Source organism: Drosophila eugracilis, unplaced genomic scaffold (genome assembly GCF_018153835.1).
Source record: "Drosophila eugracilis isolate 14026-0451.02 unplaced genomic scaffold, ASM1815383v1 contig_340, whole genome shotgun sequence".
In the NCBI taxonomy this organism is placed as follows: domain Eukaryota; kingdom Metazoa; phylum Arthropoda; class Insecta; order Diptera; family Drosophilidae; genus Drosophila; species Drosophila eugracilis.
Window position 1 is genome coordinate 719,975 of NW_024573195.1, and position 14,087 is coordinate 734,061.

General features: G+C 32.0%; 1 protein-coding gene across 1 annotated transcript; it reads right to left on the reverse strand.

The window, feature by feature from the left end:
• Positions 1 to 3,815: 3,815 nt before the first annotated feature.
• LOC108102341 (plexin-A2) lies at positions 3,816 to 13,354 on the reverse strand. The gene is made up of 10 exons (XM_017207177.2): positions 13,205 to 13,354; positions 10,529 to 11,989; positions 8,838 to 10,083; positions 6,447 to 8,780; positions 5,771 to 5,966; positions 5,321 to 5,707; positions 5,134 to 5,264; positions 4,933 to 5,078; positions 4,655 to 4,861; positions 3,816 to 3,957 (listed from the first exon to the last, which is right to left on the reverse strand). The coding sequence occupies exons 2-9, from the start codon at positions 11,756 to 11,758 to the stop codon at positions 4,694 to 4,696; spliced, it is 5,838 nt and encodes a 1,945-aa protein (XP_017062666.1). The 5' UTR covers positions 11,759 to 11,989; positions 13,205 to 13,354; the 3' UTR covers positions 3,816 to 3,957; positions 4,655 to 4,693.
• Positions 13,355 to 14,087: the final 733 nt, after the last annotated feature.

Below are 14,087 nucleotides of genomic sequence, written 5' to 3' on the forward strand. Positions count from 1 at the left end.
GTCTGACTACGAAAAGTTTGGATTTCGCTATTTCTGTTGCCAAATAATTGTGTCCGTAAGACTGCGAAAGGTGCCTTATTTATGTATGAAAGACATTTTTTCACCGTTTACAATTGTATATTTTTTTAAATATATTACACGCACGTATACACACGAAGATTAAAATACTATAATTATTAATATTAATGTTATCTAGAGAATACAAGTAGTAAGACTGGTGCAACATTTCGGTGTCAGACCTATTCTTTTAAATACATGTAGGTTACACATAAACATAATAGTGGTTAGTACACGTTTATACCCTTCCAAAATATATATAGACAGTACAAAGCTTAGAGATATTAATTGTTTGATCTGTTTTTTCATAGCCATAATGCAATAAAAATGTATTTTATTTTTTCGTTTCACTCTGCTTATTGCATTTTAGATTGCTTTTAACACATTTCTACGAACATATATACAATGAAACTTCGTATTTTAAGAATTGATTTTGGAGCAAGGTTATTATTAAAATTCGGCTTTTCGAGCTTTAGGCTTTTTTGTATATAAACATCAAAAGTTATACATTTTTATCGGAGGCATTGTGGCCTTTTTTTTTCTGTTTATGTTAATACTGATTTAATAAGGATATATTTTTACTTAATTTTTTATATTTCAGATAGATTTGTGCAATATTTTAAATAAGTAATGAAATCTCCCAATCAAAGATACTTATTAATCATACTCACTGAAATAATAGTTTTGAGCAGTCACTTTCTTGCACAACCATAATAAAACTAAAGTATCTTTAATTAAAATGAAAACATAAAAAAATATGTAACGAAATAATACTTAACGTGACGTTTTGAACTTAATGACGATAATTAAAAAAAATCGGAATACATAAAACTAATATAAGATAAGCATTGGACTAAAATATTTTTATCCGACTGTTTTCAGCTGTAACTTTCTGATCAAACAAAAATTTTAATATCCTTTTTAGAAGAGAAAAAAGTGTTGTGTAAGGTTTATAATAAAGCTATTTAAAAATAAATGGGGGTTATTATTATTAATTTATATTTAATTAAGTTATTTCGAAGTGCACTTCGAACGACATCAGGAAGGACGAAAAGATTACGTGTTGTAAAACTATTGGCGTTATCGAAAAACGAATTATATGAATTTAATTTTTTGTAACATGCCAATTTATAATCGAGTTTACACCAAAATGGTTTTATTATATTATTATATTTAAACAAAATTTGTATATTAAGTCTTCCAAATGCATAGTCATGATTATAAGATAGATTATTCAAAGAGGCGTTAAATAAATAAAGAAAACGGTTTAAAGATACAATTTTAATAGAATGTTAAAACTTTGCTCCGTTAAACTTCTCCAGCTGGTACTTTTTCGACATAATACATATTACTTATATAAGAGTTTTGTTTCTAAAAAACTCCAAATGGTAGAGAAAACTGAAAAACCTGTCAAAGTCTGTTACAGTTTTAAAATAGTTGAAATTTAGTTTAAAATTTTATTATCTTAGGAATTGGCGTTAGTGTTTATTGATAGCATGGATAAAAAATATAACGATACCGAAGGTACTAAGCTGCTTTATAGGTAATGTTAAAAGCAATAAGTCATTATATTGATTTTTAAACCGTATGTTTCGTACGATAAAAAGGCAAAAGCAACAACTTATGCTCCAAATTTATTTTATCTGCAAAAGGCAAAAAATTAACAAATGACATTAAGCAAACGAAAGAGCAAAATTTCAAAATAATGACTTTCCTCTTGGACTAAAGAATTTTTAAACAAATAAGTTAGTAAAAAAAACCTTTATAAAAGCCTTGCACAACATTTAAGACAGAAGATTTATGCCATTTGGAGGAAGGGTGCATTTGCAACACTATATGTATAGTGCCATACACTATGGCTTATTTTACCTTTTTCTGCTGGAGGAAAATTGGGTTCTCTTGTAATAAGACATAAAAAATTATCAAAAATAAATTGAAAAATAAAATACGATTACAATAAAAATTTAGTTTTTGCGGTTTGAAATAAATTTGCGCTACCCTGGGATCTCTTTTATCTGTATGCTTAATAGCTTTCAAGTGAAAGTTATTAGTTTGAAAAATCTATTGAAATCCGAGAAAATCGATAAATATTGATACTGATTAAAATATATGTATTTACTCTTACCTATTACAAACTTTTCAAAAAATGTAGTATACTCCTTGACTATAGATACAAATAAAAAAATAAAACTAAATCAATTAAATAACAGTTTTGCCATTAGGCAAATCAAAATTATCATGTTATCATTTTGAAACAAAGAGCAAAGCTTGTTGCAGTAGGAACTTTTATTGCAGAAATAAAAATATCAAAGATTTCTAATGGATAATTTTATATTTGCAAGGGTATGTAATCATCATCGGCCTTCCGAAGCTAAAATTTAATTATTATGCATAACTTTATTGATTTTGATTTGGTGGGAATTTTTTTGTGCATATTAGAGTATTTAGATTATTTTTTTATTTTTTAGTTGCCAGCTGTCTCTTAGTATACATTTTTATTGAAGTATGATATTGAGTTTTCATACATTTTGTATATATTTACAATCTATACTTTATTAAAGTATAATTATTATTAATACATTAATTTTAATAGTTCATTTATACATACATACACAAATACATTAAGTTTATAATCTAAAACATTTACTTACTACAATTCTATTTCGTAATGGTATAAGTAAATTTTTATGATAACGGTAAATTGACCAGATTAAGTGTAGAAAAAAAAATCCATTAGTTTAAGTGGAAACTTTCAATATTGAAAAAAGAAGAAAATAATTTTTAAACATTTTACATTTGTAAGTATAAATTAACTTTTATTGATACTGTTATACATTAATACAATGAATACTAATTGCGTTTAGCAATAGGCTTACTTAGGCTTGCAAAATAAAACAATAATGCACATAATATTGTAATATTACAAATCAAAAATGTTCAACAAATGAATTAATAAAGATGATTGTGAACATCATGAACATGATTTCATATAGAAAGATACTATGTGATTTTTGTTTATTTAAATATAATAAGGTTTTTTATTGAAATCAACTTGTAGGTTTGTGCTGAAACAAAATTAATCTTGTTCCGATATGGTATAGAAAGAAGTGTTAAAGTGTTTTTTTGTTGACAGCAAAATTGTACTTCCTGTCGCATTTCATATGTTTCCAAATATTGGGAATTTTCCTACAAAACTTTGTGTTATCACTCTTAGATAGAATGAAATAAATGAGATATTTTTTATCTATCAATAGGCTTTCGGTTAAATTTATAATAAAGTTATTTCTTGTAAACACATAATGAACTTAAATTTGTTTAGCTTTTATGAGAAAACAAAGAAATATAATATATAAATCATTGCCTTCTAATGTTTCTGGAAAACTATCACAACGCATAAGAAACATTGAAGTATCATAAAAACTCCGGAACCAAAAAACTTATAGTTTATAAAAATAACATTGTGGCTTGCATTTATATTAAGAGTTAATTTACATTTTTGTTTAACTTAAGAGATGAATGACATCGGGGGATTACTATTCACATAGAATCATTCCTTGACGTGGAAATGTATTATCCGTGAAGGATCACAGAAATTAAAAAGATATTATAACTCATTATTGAACCATTAGGAATGTGACTTAGTACCATGAACTCTAGATAAAAAAAATGATTACATGAATTTCCCTTAATCTTTAATCTAGAGACTATAAAGATAGCAATCAGTTATTTTTGTTTAAGCTAAAATTAAAGTCAGTCGATTTATCAGTTAAAATATTTTATCTTGGTTATTACGTCTTACATAATTTTTCTTATTGAAATACGTACATACATACAATACCATATTATTTAAGCATTAAATGAGCAAATACTACATTTACAAATGATTTTCATAAATTGTATCTGAAAAAAAAAAAAGATTGTTAGATATTGTTTGGTATTTTCCAGTGAGCATTTCCTAATATCAGGGTCATCCATGAATAGACAAAGTTATTAAAGAGACTAAGATTTTAATCATTATTGGAAATATTTAATTTAGCGTAAAAAAAGGATTTTATGGATTCTCAAGAAAACAAAAGTTAATCCAATATTATGATATAATCGCAAATAAACTTATAAAGATCACAAACGTCTTGCGGCTATATGATGTTTTTGTGAGGAAAGAAGCCAGAATTGTAACCAGAGGCACCATAATAAGGCACCTTCAGACAGTGCCATTATTGAAATTACTTTGGAGATATATATTTAAATGAAAACCCTTCGCAAAAATGTTGATATTGACATGTTGAGTGATTTGTCGCATTGTTTTAATTTTAAAAGATAATAAGATTTTCATCACCGCTGCAAAGTTAAAAAATAAAATAACTTATATATATAAAATATATAAATATAAGAATAATATATAAAAATATATTTTTATATATAAATACATATACATATATATGTTTATATTTAAATTATAAAAATGTTTAAAACCCTAAAAATAAATTTTTCGCGGTTTACATAAATTGCATAAAACAATTACATTTCCGTATTTGGTAAATAAAGACTCTCCTGTTTAATAAATATGGTTTTATGAAAAAAGCGTATTTAAGCTCACTTTTTGTATTTCTCTCTCAGCTTGTAGGATAGAGACATTTTATTCTGCCGACATTATGTTGTGAACCTGCTCTAACTTAAAAGCCAACCTCTGCTTTTGCGAAAATTCATCCTCTTCAAGAGTAACTGTTAGCTGTTCATTGTACTTTACAGCATATGTATATAACTCATGTAGAGCACAGTTTGTATTAAATTCTGTTGTGTGCAGCTGAAATTAAAAGAAAGGTAAGAATTATATAGATATTCCATAATTTATGTTTGCATCATGTTATAACTAACCCTTGATTCTTCTGCAAGCATAGCATTCATGTCCTGATCTGATATTGGTGACATATCGCGTATGTCTCTATAATAGCGATCTACCCACTTGCGATATTCTGGTATATCTTTAGCGTATAGTAGTTTCGAGCTTGGTGAGTCCTTGCCTAAATGAAAAGAATTGAGTTCAGTCTATAAGACCGACCGAATTGTTCTACATACCTAGCCGATGATCAGAAGTTGAACAAGAGTCCATAAATGTTTGGGCCACAACTGACAAGCACGAATCCACTATATTTGACTTATGTATGTCAAAAACAAAATTTGGATTTTTAATTAAGTTTACCCAAAACCTAAAATGTACATACAATTTTTATTTAATAATCTTAATTTAATCTTAATTACTCACCGCAATGGTAAGCTGTTACTTTTCCAAGTATGCACAACTTCTGGATCAGTTATGCCATGCAACTGAGCTTGATCGTCCAGAAAGTCAAACATGTACTTTATAGCTAATGGCAGTGCCGAACCACGGTGTGCGGTGCTAAATATTGTTTCAAAGAGGTCGTCAACAAATTTTTGAAGCGTACCCTTGGTAGCCAATAGTCTGGTTAAATAAATCTCTGATACCAATTTGTTAACCCGTTCTCCTTCTTTCTGCATATCACTATCATGGTGTTTCACAAGGTGCCAGTATCTTAGACCATTATCATGCAAATCATTATTAAGAGGGCTACCGGCGCGACTAAATGTCGGAGAGGACGATGTGTATTTCGATATATTAAGCGTTTCATACCTAAGAATGACGATGAATATATGTTACGTGTATATTTACTTCACAGTTATGAAAATATCTTACTTATGAGATTTTTCATTTTTATCCGATAAAATGCTAAAATTATAAATCGAACTTTGCTTTGGTACTAAGCTCAGTCCAGCACCATCTGGAACATTATAGTGTTGCAAAGTATTAAGTTTCTTCCATTCGCTCTCGGTTTTTGATGTGACGTCCTCATCATACAGAATTACTCGGCCCGTTGCTCCTGTTCGCCATTCTACAAAAAAATAGGAAGGACTGCTTTAGCCGAGTACTGCGCCTATTAGATAAAAGTTATTCTACATTTTTCAGTTAGCCAAATTTTAAATTAATTATACTAGCTGAAACTGGCTCCGTAAACAATTTAACCAAAACCATATGTTACAACCATGTAAGGCACGTTTATTAACTAACGATGACGTGACTGTCCATGTAATGTATATTTATTTTAGCAAGAAGTTAGAAAAATATTCAAAAAAGTTTAAACGTCCAGCTGGAAACACTAACCGTTAATATGGGGGTGACGTCAACTAAGGCCTTGTAACCTTAATTTCGTAATTACGAAATAAAAAATATTAAAAATAAAGCTAAATTAATATTGACTAGTATGAAAATTTACATCAAGATAGAGGTAAATGTAATTTTACTCTATTTTACGTGTATCAGACGACCTTACAAAGAAATAAAATACAATGTTTTATATTTTAGCTTTACTTACCTAAATCTAAGTCGTCCTTACGGGGTCTTTGGCTTGATGGAATGTTTCTATAAATTGTCTCTAAGCATTTCTCCTTAACTTGTCCAATTGTATCGCAGTCCAATACCTTTACGGATACGTTTTCGGTGTGAGAAGGCAGCATATCCAAGTTATTGCAAAATATTGGCTGCTGTATGATACTTGCATAAACGTTCATTGGTCTGAAATCAATGGACTGCCGTATAAGTTTTTCTTCACTAAGGGAGTATCTTGCTTCATGTGTGCAAGCGTCAACAGGACCCTTATCGACTTGTCCTTTCACCGCGCGAAAAAGCATATATAAAGGCTCTCCAGCACACTCTTTCAAAAACTTGTAAAGAAGAAAGGTGAACCAAGCACTTAACATCTTTTCTGCCACACTTTCCGTTCGGCGTAACAAGAGTTTCGGATGACTCTTTCCTTCTATACATTTTTCAATCAAATCTCCCAATAATGTTTTTAAAATATCTGTACAATATTCCAATTTTGATTGAAGGGTGACCATAATTAATGAGGCTACATTAACTCGTTCTCTCATTGAGAAATAACGATTCGACTCTAACGTTCGAATAAAAAGTAGCAAGAATGTTTTATTCATAATAAGTTGGCCGAAAATTCGCAACCCTTTTTCCTTCCGGAGAAGCTCAGGCCTTTCCCATTGCAGAACAATATGGTCTTCGTGATTGGGAAAAAGAATCTTCATTGCATATGAACGATAATCTAAAAATGGGATTCCTCCCGACGTAAGATCCCCTGTGAGATCAGTCATCTCTGTTTGAAGTTCGGCAAATGCCTCCTTACATTCAGCTGCGACACGCAACTCCAAGATGTCCATCTGTTCCTGCATGTTTCGAAGTACCCGATTCGATTCAGAACTTTTTTTTTTATAAGCTACCAGCAAAGCAACAAAAATCAGAAGTAAAATAACAATTGTAGCTATTACTGCAAAAAAGACATTTTCTCCCCAATCCAAAATAATGTTAGACGATTCATAGCTGAGAATACCAATTCTATACTCCAGCGATGTTCCAATTCGTACAATAACTTCGGGCCCATTAAGGCTTTTAGTTGCTGTTGCTTCAGGAGGAGGTCTACATGTGAGTTGTTGTCTTGAAAGTGACGTAATATTGCAAAATCCATTACCTATCTTTACTTCCACATCAGTCTCTTTGCAGGCGCGATCTAGATTCCGACCATTTATTGTTAAATATTCACTCTTAAAGTACTTAACTCTTTCTTCAAATATGAAATACTCGGGATTTGGATAAAGCTCAAAATGGTTTTTATGAATCTTTGATAAATTTTGTACGCGCAATACATTATCCATTAAGAATCCATATTCAAGAAGCATGGGATTCTCTGCTTCAATATTTTTGCTATCCACATTAATAACTGGAGATGCACATTCCATTTCTGTATCCGATTGAACACGACATTGGCTTTCATAAATCTTTCCATTATATATCACGTAGATATTGGGAGATTGTATACTGGTAAACTGGGTACCAATTACCGAAATACGAATTCCGCCGGATGGTATTCCTTTCGGTACTTTTATTTGCCCACTCGGCCCTGAGCTAACGTGTTCAATTGTGGGATCGAGAACATATTTAAAATTGTAATCATTAAATTCTCGAGGACCATTATCAAACGACATTTTTAGTCGACCCTCGATTATACCAGGAGAAGGGGACGTCCGACATATAGCCTCAGAAGAATCTGTTTTTAGAATTTTGCAAGGTAAATGATCATTAATAGATGCTTGTATGCGGGAGCCGGCATTTAAGTGTTTCCCAGTTATATGTATCTCAGTCCCGCCGGAAGTTGGACCAAACTTTGGATTAAAATCCAAAATTTTCGGGTCAACAAATTCGTAGTCCTCTTTAGACTCGCCGCGGTAGTCCCCTATTTGTACAACTATTTTTCCATTTCTGTACATTTGTTCCCCGGGGCTATCAACCGTACACACAATTTGTTTTGTATCGATGTAAAATTGTGGAAATGGCATACAATTTATACCAGCTATTCGAACTCCTGAATAAATGTCGTTATAATTTTTCCCTAAATTAATACCTCGAATTGTTATGTTTGTTCCTCCTTCCCAAGGACCAGTTTTGGGTTCGAAAGTATGTATTTCAGGGTTGGGGCAAATTTCACTTCGATTCAACCAATCAGTTTTTCCCTCTTTGTTCTTATTGCACTGTTCTTCAACTTCACATGTGTTAGTAGATGAACACCATCCGCAATTGTACTTTTCGGCTAAAGCCAAACAAATACCACAGCTGTCGGCCATTTCTCGACACCGATAAATAACAACTGTAAAACAAAAAATTAAAAACTATAATTTATAATTCTTGAGTTATGTTGACTTACCATGTATATTATGAGGATTATCAAGAGGCTTGGATCCGCCCCATATAACAGCGAAAGTGGCTGTCAAATTGGGCGATCTTGAGGTGTACTGAAATTCCATACTATCACAGTAAATGGTGTCGCCCAACAATTGAGCGTTTAAACTCGTTACACGTCCCTCAATATTAAATTGGCAAACAAATCTCGTTTGGACTATAAACTGCCCTATTATATGAACCTTAACTTTTATAGATTTGCTTGTTCCACCAGCCACAAGTACTTCACTTCCATCACCTGTAGCGTTAATAGTTGGACAAAATCCAGGACCTGATCTATAACTTGGGCCTATACGGCTGACGCCTGTGACCAAAATATCATTGCGACAATTTTCGGCAGTGTCGTGAGTGCAGCGGTGAGCTTCAACGCACCAATCACATGGAAACTCCGAGGACACACATCGTGTACACGATGAGTGCGTACTGCAATCAAAAAAGGTGAAATCCGTGGACACCAAGTCAGGGCCGTTTCTTGTGCGCACAGACAGTTTGGCTGTAAAGTGGTGTTTTCCTTGTTCAATTTGGGGCAGCATGTCTGTCCGCGGTGTAGTGCAGTTCACACCATTTCGTTTCTTTGTTGCATTAGTAAAAAGGGCTTTATCCTCTGTGGTAAAAGCACATATTAAATTTTCCTTTAGTTGCGGCAAATGATCGATGATAAGTTCTAGAGTCCGAGCGGTAGTACGTTGTAGCTGGTGGGGCACAACACTTGTTATCGTTGTACATTTTCCAGTTTTATAACTGACCCAGTACAGAGGATCGTTTGCGTCATCCTGACAGTTCGAACGTGGGCTACATTTGTTTTCCAATGAGCACCAGCCGCAATACGGATCTCTAGCACCTAAGCACTCACCACATGTCTTATAATCAGAACAATCAAACACTTTTACTTTTGCTACTTTAGTTTCGGACATGACATACATGTAAAGGTTTTGGTTATCAAACTGCATGTCCTGGTTAATTGCAGAACCTAAGTCCACAGAAAAACTAGAATACTCATTGGCAACAGATGAAGACTCAACTACAACTTTTTTGAGGTATCCATCTGTCGTGCCCACAAACACAACAGTATATCCGCTTGTACTCGTTGCAGCGACTGAAGTTATCTTTGTGTTAAACATAGCCACCGGCACTGAAGTAATCGGATTCTCCCCTCCTAATGGCGAATTAACATCTAATCCACAAAAATCTTCTCCAATAGTTTGCAATTTCTAAAATGAAAAAAATATATATCGATAAATTAACTTTTATTTTATTGCGAAAATATATTTTAATTCCCCAGTAGTGGAAATGATCATTAAACTAGATTACCATGTAAAAAAATCCTTTACAGAAACACAATTAGAAAATTTGGAAGCTACATGTTAAATAACTAAAATTTTAGTTAATGTCGTAAATACTCGAATGTGGATTTGGGGCTATTTGGTTTAGATGAATAGTAGAAGAGAATAATAATTTTAAAAAAATGCCGATAGCTTTACTAGCTAGTTTGCTTAAGAAAGACAAAAGGCCACAGCCAATCAATTAAAGTGAAATTCATATTATTCGCCATTATTATTGCAAGGATATAAATACATTTCAATAAACATTACACTTTACACATATGCTTTCTTTTTATAAAATATCTACCTATTTAAAATGACGTAGGTGACTTACCGTTAAAACACATGGCATGCTGGGTGATATGAAATCCAGTCCCCTCATTCCATTTCCGTTAAAGCAGGACTTTATGTTTTGCATAAATTTGCGACGAATAGATTTTAATGAGTAAATACAAAGTGCAGAATTGTTTGTTGGTGTGTTTCCGTCACCCTTTGAAAAAACGGCAAAAAGAACATCATCCTGAATGGATATACCCAAGCTTTGAGCCAGGTCCGAGCTGGGCTTTCCTAAGTAACCGGCCTGAACCAAATTAAATTTCGTACCGCCTTGAGCATCACTAATACATTCGACTGGAATTTCCGTGTATGAATAATAGTTTGAATCTTCTTGGCATATTCGCACAAGCTTCGTTATATACTCTTTAGTGGAAGATGGGTGACTGTGCTTCAACTGGGTAGTAAGAAAGTATGAAAATCTCTCGGAACTGAATCCATAAACGTAATTTACAAAATATGTTTCTCGGGCATACGAATTAATAAAAGTCCTTGTTCCGGTTGTAACCGCAGAGGACGCAATCTGGAACATCTTCGTCTTTTCAAGGGAGCGTGAAGCTACTGCGGGAATTTCACTTCGGTATGGTGAATTATTAGTATAAGTAACTCCAACGTACATCACATTTGTCACTGGGTGCTGTGGAGGTCCCGGCGCTATAAATGCGACTGTCGATGAATTTGCATCATTTGCGACAACCGCATCCGGCACTTCATGCTCAACTATGCTGACATTTTGAAGATTTCGAACTGTACATGTCCCTTGGAATAGTGATCCGCACGCTATAAGTCGAGAGGTAGCACGATCTATGAGCAAAACCTTATTGTAATTGTCCGTCGGACTGCGAACTGCATTCAAGGGGCAGTCGAGTATGCTGCATTCTACCGAATCATTTTGAGGTCCCGTTTTCACCGTTTCTGACAGCTCTAAATCAGGAGACAGCTGATACAACCTGTTAACACCACCAACAAACACTCTTCCTGTAATGGTGTCCACTAACAGGTGATTTAGTTTTGTGTCAAAGGTAGCCAAATTTGTGATGGTTGTACTTAGGTTCTGTGAATCCTTCATCTTGGAATTTGCATCAGTCGAATTAAGGGGTATATTTGTAAAAGCCGTATCATCAGACCGAATATTTGCTGCCAATATCTGACATCCTTTTCTTGATTGCAGCCAAAAGTCATTTTTATCTCCCAGCGTTGCTAATAGCAGCACACTAAGAATAAAATTCATTTCCACAAACGCTCCTTTAAAAAGCGACCCGCTTCACTTTTTGTATTAAAATTTTATTTGATGTTTTTTTCTTTATAAATTTTCACCGTAACACTTAATACTCGCTTTTAATTTCCGACATTCTTTGAAATTGCAATATCCGTTTACTTCAGATCTACTTTCATTTCTTCTTTATATGTAGTAATAAATATCTTTACATAGGTGTATGAAATGATGGCAACATCATTGAATCTGGAAAATGAAGTTAATCAAAAAGCAAAATAGTTTTAGTAATCCATAAAAGATATTAGTTTTTAAATTAAAATTTAATCTAAATTTTATCACCACGTTTCAGTCACATTATCACAGTCTTAAAAAAAATCTTTTAAAAGATTGCAAATGCTTTTGAAATCATACAAAATGTTTCCCTAACTTACTCGCTTTTGGAAGTGGAAGAAACTCCCAAAGCTAAATAAAAATGTAAATAGAGGAGTTAAAAGTTTAATTCAAATTGTAAAAGACCCTGTATTAATATTTTTAAAGATTTGTTTGTCTCATAAAATATGTTTTGTCCATACTTGATTACGTACAATATATTCTGGGCAATGATTCTCCAGCGGTTCGAATTGTTTAATTGGGGTTCAAAGACATATTTAATTTGATTTAAATGAGTTTCTAGGTTTCCATCTCAAAATTAATTTACACAATAATTTGACTGGTGGCCAGCGCCCAACTTCTGTTTTCCTTGAAAACTCTTGACTTTAGAAATTTGGAAAGTTAAATCATTGATATATTGTACTGCCGTAGGGACAATTCTTTTAATGTAATAAAGGTTGATTAAAGCAAATAGTTAAGCATTTTTTCTTTCCTCCTTCATATACTTACGACATTTATAGAAATTTAAAGTTGCTTATTAAAAGAGACAATAAATTTAGTATATTTGTTGTTGCATATTCGTGTTCTCGTGTTCTAAAATATACTGGAACTACTACATATGGACATACACACATATGATGTACATATGTTTATTTTGCTGTAATCTAGTCTATACATATATTTCCTTTTATACATATGTACCACGCCCCTTTAATCTTCACCGAAAGTAATACTTTTGAATTAAACACAAAAAGATAATATTAAATAACTTTAAAAGTAGTGACATTTGAAAATGAATAGAAATAAACTTAGGTATATAATGTACATACATAAACCAAAGTAACCAAAGGGTTGAAAATATATATTTTTATCGCTCAATTTCAAATATATATATGTGTATATGCATATAAATCATGCAACTTCACAACAAAAACATTTAATTCTTGTTCATATATTTTATTCAATACATTTCAAATAGAAGCAGACGCTACAAATGTATCTGTAGTGGGGGTCTGTTTTTGATTTTGTATGTACATCTGAATCTGCTTGCGGAGAGCACTTTTTTCAAACTATTTAGAAAACACAACTTACTATTTTCTTTTTTATAAAGCATTCAATAAGTACAAATTCAATACATAGCAAGACACTAAACATAGTTTCTTTTTATTTCCGTATTTCACTACACAATATATTACATTACAGTATGAAAGCGTTATCGTTTTACGATATGCGATAAGCAACAACTAGAGATGAGCGTTGTTCTAAAGACTAGATTTATCGATCAATATTGATACTAAAATATGGTCTCCTTCATATTCAGGATAGTGTAGTCACGATATTTCCTGTTTTCGGAATTAATTGTTGAGAGATTCAAATACAAGGATTGAATGTGTTAATTTTTTTCAATAAAATGAAAACAAGGAGGAAAAATGTATTACATTTTTATTTTACTGGCGCCGTAGAGATTTTAGACCATTTCATAGATTTTTTAGGACGAAAAACTGTTTTAAACGGGTACAAAAACTATAGAAGTTTATAAATAAGCGTTAATAAAATAGATGGAGAGAATAAAAAATAAGCAACATCTGAAAATTTTTTTCAAATTGGTTGATCAGCTAACGTGTGCAATGAAGCGCTGTCTTCTAAATAATATACATACTATATTCCTATGCTGAAATAAACCTGGGTATGTATCTCTGTAATCTACATGCTTCGTACGAACTTTCTATTTCTTATAGTTCCTGAGATCTACCGTTTATAAGACCTGCAGATATGAATAAATCGAATCGGCCATTAATCCTGATGAAGACTAAATTCATTTATATATTAAAAATTTGTGTTTATCTGGAAACTACGCATAAAATAAATAATAAAAATGTCCATCAAAATGTATCTACTTGAGTTGTCAAAAATTATTGTCAGTATATCCGCTCTTATTTTATTTGTATTAGTCTAAATCACTAAGTTTTAGGAT